The 8,384-nt window shown below is 43.9% G+C and overlaps 2 protein-coding genes across 2 annotated transcripts in view; one reads left to right on the plus strand and one right to left on the minus strand.

Moving 5' to 3' along the window:
- Positions 1-1,455: 1,455 nt before the first annotated feature.
- Positions 1,456-6,293, plus strand: LOC119353575. The gene is made up of 3 exons (XM_037620195.1): positions 1,456-1,728; positions 4,500-5,549; positions 5,698-6,293. The coding sequence occupies exons 1-3, from the start codon at positions 1,693-1,695 to the stop codon at positions 6,076-6,078; spliced, it is 1,467 nt and encodes a 488-aa protein (XP_037476092.1). The 5' UTR covers positions 1,456-1,692; the 3' UTR covers positions 6,079-6,293.
- Positions 6,294-7,114: 821 nt separating this feature from the next.
- LOC119353576 (11-oxo-beta-amyrin 30-oxidase-like) overlaps positions 7,115-8,384 on the minus strand; it is a 5,230-nt gene continuing 3,960 nt past the window's right edge. The window contains exons 6-7 of the mRNA XM_037620196.1: positions 7,970-8,171; positions 7,115-7,680 (exon numbers count right to left, since the gene is read on the minus strand). Of these exons, the coding sequence (XP_037476093.1) occupies positions 7,573-7,680; positions 7,970-8,171 (310 nt within the window). The 3' untranslated portion in view covers positions 7,115-7,572. The remainder of the gene's footprint in view (positions 7,681-7,969; positions 8,172-8,384) is intronic.

The following is an 8,384-nucleotide window of genomic DNA, read 5'->3' on the forward strand; positions in this document are numbered from 1 at the left end:
TCACCCAGTTACGTTGCGACGTTTGGCAGCACACAAAGTGTTCCTCCGGTAAACGGGAGTTGCATAATCTCATAGTCATAGGAACATGTATAAGTCATGAAGAAAGCAATAGCAACATACTAAACGATCGGGTGCTAAGCTAATGGAATGGGTCATGTCAATCACATCATTCTACTAATGATGTGATCTCATTAATCAAATGACAACACATGTCTATGGTTAGGAAACATAACCATCTTCGATTAACGAGCTAGTCAAGTAGAGGCATACTAGTGACATTTGGTTTGTCTATGTATTCACACAAGTATTATGTTTCCAGATAATACAATTCTAGCATGAATAATAAACATTTATCATGATATAAGGAAATAAAATGATAACAATATTATTGCCTCTAGGGCATATTTCCTTCAGTCTCAACTTCACATCCATCAAAATACTCGATTTTCCATCAATATAAGACTTGTTCGACCCAAATCCACAAAACAGCCCACCATAATTGATTTCAATAGAAAACACTTCTTCATTTGGTCCTATCATTACAATGGAAACAATTTGTCAAATTTCAATTGATGTATTGCAGCGAAAAAATTACAAAAGAAGTGGTCTTTTGGAATTTAGAACTGAAACCCTAACCCTAACCTCAAATCAGAGCATGCAGTTTAGGAATCCTAAATATGACAGTGCAAATCGAAATAAATCTATGACTATGGCATAATCCTTGCAGATTAGAAGCACTATAGGAGCAGAGGAGCGACAAGATTAGGGTTCTTACCGTAAGAGGGAGGAGGATCGCCCATTGGCCGTCGTAGAGGGGGCATCTTGACGGGCACCCGCTCAGATTGCCCTCCAGATCAACTCCGCTCGTCGCCGCACGGCGGAAATCGCCACCGCGTGCAGGAAATCGTCGCTGATGCCGCCGCCGATCACCTCCAGTGTCGCCAGATTAGCCCCGAAAGAGGAGATGGGATGCCACTGAGAGGGGAATAGATCGGGAGGGGCTTATTGCAAAATTTCTCGCCTGACGAATGGGCCCTGTGTCGACGTGGCGTGGGTCAAAGCGCCACGAGGGCAGGTCAGCGAGCACTAGTGAAGAAAAGGACCTCGGGTGAACCACTTATGAAAGAATTGAGACCTAAAAGTGCATTTTCGAAGAAATAGGACTAAAGTAACACAACGACGAAACTTTTAGAACCTCCAGTGCATTTAACTCTCTCTTATTTTTTTTGAGGGATTTAACTCTCTCTTATATAACCAGCTAACCGGTCTGCATTCCTTCCGCGGGCGAGGCGGTACTATTTTCCCGGACCTCACCCCACTGGCCCAGTGCAGCAGCGCCAGTGTGCCACAAGCCCAAGTACAACAGCCCAAGCCCAGCAACGCATCCCCAGCCTAGCAAGTGAGGGAAAGCAGAGCAATCCCCTAAAAAAAAGAACTGAGCGAAAGCAAAGACGAGAAGCCACGAAACTCCAGGCGCAGCGGCGGCCGTGGACGCGCCGAGGAGCCGGAGGCTCTGCGGTGCGTCGCGACCCGGCGAGTCGCGGCGAGGCCCAGGAGAGCGCGCTCGCGGGGTGCAGCGTCCGACGTTGGTGGGGTGGGGACGCCGGCCGGCTGGGGAGAGGAGCGGCGGGAGTCCGCGTGCGAGGGCACCACATCGCCAGGGCGTGAGCGACCCCTCGACGGCGGCCTGGGATGGGCCAATCGGGCAAGGAGCAGTGTTGTTCTTCGGTAACTGTTCTTGATTCTGCTTGTATTGTGTCTACTCCTAGGTTTTAGCCGTTTGATCTGCACTTGATAATTGGTAATTTTGGGCCAAGTGTTGTATACATTCTTAAGATTGGAAATAGTTAGGCATGACCTTCATATAGCTGTTTCACTGGAACGGGATTCTGCCAAGCATTTTGTTGCTGCTACATGTTAAAGTATAGTTTGATCCTGGAATAACCAGAGCTCTTGCCGAGTCTGAATCGGACCCTGGACTTCTCGTTCATTTCTGAACAAATGAAGGCTAGCACCTTGTTCTTGCGATGTGCACCAGATAAAGATTACTAGGTTGTTGGCAGATTGGACAGATCATTCATGGAGCCAAATAATTTGCGACCTCCTGAGGCGGCCTGGGATGGGCCAATTGGGCAAGGAACGACATTGCCCTTCGGTAATCGTTCTTGGTTCTGCTTGTCATGTGTGTACTTCTAGGTTCTAGCGGTTTGACTTGGACTCGGTGATTAGTAGTGATTTTTAGCGAAGTGGTGAATTTTACAGTTCATTCAGGCCTCCTTTGGTTTGGAGGAGTTCTATAGGATAGGATTTCTATAGGAAAAATTCCTTTAGAGTCATTTGGTTTGTAGGAATAGAATCCTATTCCTATGGAGGAATTCTTCCTATCCTCCACATTTTATAGGAAACTAAACATTAGCCTAGACTCAATGGAAAAAATTCTATGACGTCCAAAGGACATCTTTTTTACTATTCCTATTCATAGGATTTGAGGTACATGACATCTCATTTCCTACAAGTTTCCTATTCCTATAGTGTCTATACCTACTAATAAAGGGAGGTGATATTCTTGGTCCGTCATACATTTTTTTACTAATGTCCTTGGTCTTTATGAGATTCAACCTGCAGTCCACGTAATATGCATGTGTCCTAGAGGATTATGACTAACTATATGTTTCTTTCAATACACGTGGCCGTGTGATAGACTCCTGTGTATGTTCTTAGTTTTAAGTTGAATCTCATGTGTGAATTAAATAACCGTTTTCTGCCAAAAATTAAGTTGCATTTCCTAATGTAAATTGATGTCAGTTTCGCATATGCAATCTCTTACGTGTTGGATTGCTGCACCACGTCTAGCTGAAACAGCTTTCCATCTTAAGGAAAGATGACATCATCCTTGCGTTAGAGCTGTGGCTCACACCGGACTGCTTCGTATGTCGGTTGCCAAAAGAAAGGAACGTCCATCATGCAAAAATAAACGTCCACTTAGAAGCCAGATCGATGCTGTTGTTCGGCTTCAACTCCGCTTGATACTACACGTGACAGGTTTGGAAAGTCTCAAGAAAAGGAAACGTGCCAGGTTTTGGTGCTGATCGTTTCTAAAACTTTTTTTAGGGGATGCTGATCGTTTTAATTGGAGGCTCGCGTGACTAACCACCCGTCGCCAGCTTGGGCCTCAGGACATCAATCAACCGCGCTGGCCCAACGAATCCGGCCAACCTACTCTCCCAGTACACTAGCCGTTCAATTGTTTCTTCAGCTATTACATAGTCCCACCTTGCTTTCTTTCATCTAGACCCGTCAATTCAAATACGGTTGTGAGTTAAAATCAACAAGCAGCCTAATGGATTAGTAGCAGAGGGTAAAGAGTGGGTCCATTAAAATTAAATTCCACGCTCGGGATTCTGTGGGAAACAGATGTGCCAATTAAATCCTGCATACGTACGATGGCCTGTGTGGAAAATATGGACGCGGCAAGTGGACCCGATCCTGGCCTAATAATACCCGACCGAACATAGTGAGTATAACATAAAAGCAAATATGGACTCTGGTAAGTGGACCTGATCCCGGCCTAATAATACCATACTGAACAGAGTGAGTATAACATAAGAGCAAATATAGACGTTGCTAAGTGGACCCGATCCCGGCCTAATAATACCCGACCGAACAGAGGGAGTATAACACATAAGAGCAAATATGGACGTGCTTAAGTGGACCCAGGCCTAATAACACCTGACCAAACAGAGGACATAAGAGCCAACCTGCGGGGAAAATATGGGCATCTTGTGAGTGAAACAAATTAGCATTTTTTTTTCTGTAGTGAAGCACAACTGTGCTTGCACATACAACTTTTATTAAATTTAAATGCATGTTAATTTTGTTTCCCGTTGCAACGCACGGGTATATGTGCTAGTTTCTATCCTATGAGCCAAAGGAGACCTTAGCTTGGAAGTAGTTAGGCATGTCCTTCTTGTAGCTGTTTCACGAGTAACTGTAAGTGTGTGTTTGGTACGTTGCTCATTAGGGTTTTGACCGCCAGATTAGTGGATTACTCATGGATTCAAACTACGGAAGCCAGAAACCCAAAGATTTTCTGAACACTGGAAAAGGATTCTGCCAGGCATTTTGTTGCTGCTAACTGCTAAGTACAATTTGATCCCAGAATAATCAGAACTCTTGACCCTGGACTGCCCATTCATTTGTGAAAAAATATAGGGAGCACTATTTGTTGACAGATTTGCACTTTGTAGCTTTCTTGGCGATGTGCACCAAATAAGGAGCACAGGTTATTGGGCTATTGGCAGATTGGCCAGATCATTCATGGAGTCAAATTATTTGCACAACCACTTCAGCTATACCACAATAGCGGCTCTAACTTAGGTTTCCTGTCTACCGCAGTAGCTGCTCTAACTTACTATTGCTTTTGCTTTACTCCTTGAATATCATGATTTGTGCAACAAGGCCATTCACTAACTGCTGGTATTATTATTTTTACTTTGCAGCTAACAAAGCATGAAGATAGGCTCAGCATGCTGACTGATGACATATTATTATCTATCTTGGGGAGAGTTGACACAGCCACGGCAACACGGACTAGCGTGTTGTCAAAGCGGTGGAGAGATTTGCCATGGTTGCTTCCTGTCCTCAACCTTCGTGTCTGGAATTTTCTGCCGCATCCATGCCCGGAACCCATTGGAGCACATCACATGGATCAAGCAATGTCACGTCTAACCAAAGCAACTAGGAGTTTCTTGGCTGATCCAAACAGCAAATCCACCATCATCAAAAGGCTAAGCCTTCAGCTCTATGTGACCGGCGATTACACTCGTGAGATTGGCCCACTGGCTCGCGATGCGATTGATTGCGGGGTAGTAAAAAAACTGTGCCTTGCAATTGTTGATGAGAAGGATCCTAGAGACTGTGAACATGAGTATATGCTACAGCAAGCCCTGGCCGTCGATGGGTTTTTTACAGCCTATCCTAGTGTGTTTCAGTGCCTCACAAAGCTCTGTCTGTATAATGTGCGGTTTGCTGAGTGGGATATGCAACACCTCCTGTTTGACTCCTGCAAGCAACTCAACCAATTATCTCTGTCCCACTGTGATGTTGGGGACTCTTCAGTATGGCAGATAAATGCACCAGATTCCAAACTCAGAATCCTTGAGGTCCGCATGTCCTGCTTGAAGAGAATTGAGGTGCTCTGCCCACCAAAACTGAAGCATCTATGTTGGGACGAGTGGTTTTGTTTTGAGGCCCCCTTGCGTTTTGGTTCTGTTCCATCCCTCAAGGGGCTGGGCCTTATTTGTGGTGCGACCATTGATCATCAGGAGTTTAGTCTAAGCCAGGTTCTACATGGTACCAGAAACATCCATGCTCTTACTTTGGATTTCGAAGGAGAAAGGCTTTGGATACAACCCGAAGGAAAGCAACTCTGCCATGCATTCAAACAGCTAAGGAAGCTGTCTATTTGTGGCATCTTTGTCGATTTTGACCTGTTATGGACAATAAATCTCCTTGAAGCTGCTCCATCCGTTGAGATATTTTCTGTGCGGGTACTTTTTCGGTCATTCATTTTTACTTCCTTTAGTTTAATATATATCACACATAACATACATTTTGGGATTCAGAACAGGCTCCCACAACAGATAAGTATGTGTGGCCATGATCGTGTTGTACTGAATGCGTTGATACTTTATGCAGATATGGGACCATGCTTGCCAGGATGATGAGCAGTTAAGAACAAGAACAGGTTACGAGGCTCAAAGAACGAAACCGTCATGGAGCATGCCCAAGTTCACAAGCTCTGAAACTTGGCAACTGAGAGAGCTTGAAATTGTTGGCTTTAGGCCCCAAGAGCTACAAATTTCATTTTTAAGGTCCGTCATGGAGCGAGCTTCAAACTTGAAGATGGTTCTTCTCAAAGAAGATAAAGAACCATGCGACGCTTGCGATTCAATGAACACTCCAAGAGGAGGTTTCTGTCCGGCGAACAAAGGTGAGCAGGAAGCAATCGTCAAGCAGCTTACAGATGGGGTCGGGTCCTCTGCGCGGATAATTTTTCCAAACAGTGGTGGTAGTTGAATGCGAGCTGTGGTTGTTGAATGTGTGTTCTGTATTCGGTGTAGTTTACTTATGAACGGCTTGTTTCTCTTCTCTTTTCGGACTGTAGAATTTCTGTTGCCATGCAACTCTTGTAAGAGATGTCCAGTGGTTTTTCCATCGGTGGCCGTCCCAGCTTTACCTGTACTGTGCAAGAGTGTTGGATCCTGCAGTGTCAACGCGTAGATTTGATTAAACCTGGAAATATTTACCTTGCTATCAGATGTGCCGTCAACTTCTTTTTTCTCTAATCTGCTCCATGTCTTGAGATTACTCTGTGTTCAGGTATTTTAGTGTCAGGTTAATCGTTCTTACTTTCTTTAGCTCAATGTTCGAATTTTGTATAGGCTCTCAGTCACAACAAATAAGTGTGTCTTGCTGTATACTGGATATAACATTGTGTCTTCAGAAGGGGTCTGTTCCTCCGCTCGGATAATTTTCAGCAGCAGTTTTTATAGGGATGCAAGGCGGCATCCCGCGTAAGCCCGCGAAACAGGGAGTTGGTTCAAACTGAACTACATCGCTAACAAAATGCTACTCCCTCCGTAAAGAAATATAAGAGTGTTTAGATCACTGAACAGTTTTATATTTCTTTACAGGGGGAGTACAAAGTAACCTGATTTGTTTTGACTTCATAGCGGGGCGGATTGGGCGCCGTTCTGCATCCCTAAGTTTTTAGCGGTGTCATGAACTGAAACCTGACTTTAGAGTTCAAACTATCAGACCTGTTTCTTTTTCAGGAGTCTGTCTCGATGCATTTCAAAGGAGAAAATGGCCCTGGAGATGTTCAATGCCTCGTCTGAAAATGCTGATCATACCATGTTTTCAAGTCTTTTATGTAGAATTGTCAAAGTAATGCTGATCCTGTCATGTTTTGAAGTCTTTGATTGTAATGCAAGACCCGTACCAAATCTTGAGGCATATACCACAAACTAAGAACTGCCACACAACAACGAAATGACAGGTTCCGATCCCTACTTACCGGTCAACATGAGACGTTCCATCAGAACACAAACACTTAAACGAGACGTTTTCAGACAACATCCTGACCATATATGTATAATGCACAGTTTTGTGTATGAGATACATATACAGCATACAATATGTCATTGTGCATTGGACGGACATTACAGACTTACAGTCCTCCACAGGGGAGGAGAAAAGACCGGAAGGAAAAAAACTGCAGAAAACTATTGGTTTATATGCACGTCGGCAAACAACACCTCCTGTGATTTCACAGCCCACAGCACCTCAAAACGCTAATAACAACTAGGTGTAACAAGGCTCATCGGGGCTGTAAAAAATCTGGAGGAAAAAACCTTCCACGGTCGCAAAGTAGCACCTTTTCCAAACTTCAGCGTGGTTGAAACGACGGTAGGAGAGCAGACTAGAGATCATACCCTGGTGCAACACCAGTAAAAAAAACATATAAATGCATAAGGTAAGGCGTCAAAGTTTGATCGCTGAACTCTTGCTTCAAATCTTTCTTTTTGTGAGGATGATTTTGGGGTTTGGAAGATGGCGAAGGTTGCTGCTGTCAACTGCCAAGCCCATTTCTTTGGTTAAAGCTGGTTGAGGCTGCACCTGCAAGTTAAGAGTTTCCAAATTAATATTAGAAATTTAGAACACTAACTTACGAAGGGTCATACTCTGTAGCTCAAGAGCATAAGATCCCATCTACTTGGTCAAAAATTTCCCAGGCCCAAAGGAACTGCCAACACTCTGAACATTTGGTTACTGTGTTTCATGACGCTCATATGAATAAAGTTATGCAAGGCATTGCATGTTCTAAGAAGAGCTGATGTGAGCATTAAACAAGAAGGCAACCAGCACATGTACCATGGAATTAGGCACAACAGTTATTGTAACAAACCTCGTAGTTGTGGAGAAGAGAGGCAACCAACATAGAGATCCCAAGAATTGCAAACTTCTGCCCAACACATGCTCGATTCCCAGAACCAAATGGAAGAAATGAGTCAGACTTATCACGCTCGGTAAAAAGCTTGATCCCATTTGAGCCTTTATGCGCTGCTAATATTCCTACAGTAAAATAAGAAAACTGAGTCAGAAAAGAAATAGGAGGAGTCTCATCTTTGCATAAAATAAATGAAATGGAAGCAATGTACATGGAACTATCCTCCCAGAAGATCTCAAAGAAGGTTTTTGAAGATCTAACAAATTTATGACAGATACAGATATAGGTAAGCATGAATTCTCCAGAAGATTGGTGTGCTATGTTAATTCTCAGTATTTATGACCAGGTACTTGTGCTGAATAGAAACCTTCCT

This window comes from Triticum dicoccoides, chromosome 2A (genome assembly GCF_002162155.2).
Source record: "Triticum dicoccoides isolate Atlit2015 ecotype Zavitan chromosome 2A, WEW_v2.0, whole genome shotgun sequence".
NCBI lineage: Eukaryota > Viridiplantae > Streptophyta > Magnoliopsida > Poales > Poaceae > Triticum > Triticum dicoccoides.

Bases quoted from the DNA above. Each gene is read 5' to 3' on its own strand.
- LOC119353575 (XM_037620195.1), top strand. From the start codon at position 1,693: ATGGGCCAATCGGGCAAGGAGCAGTGTTGTTCTTCG. The intron at 1,729-4,499 runs GTAACTGTTCTT...TTTACTTTGCAG, and splicing joins AGGAGCAGTGTTGTTCTTCG to CTAACAAAGCATGAAGATAG. The intron at 5,550-5,697 runs GTACTTTTTCGG...TACTTTATGCAG, and splicing joins TTGAGATATTTTCTGTGCGG to ATATGGGACCATGCTTGCCA.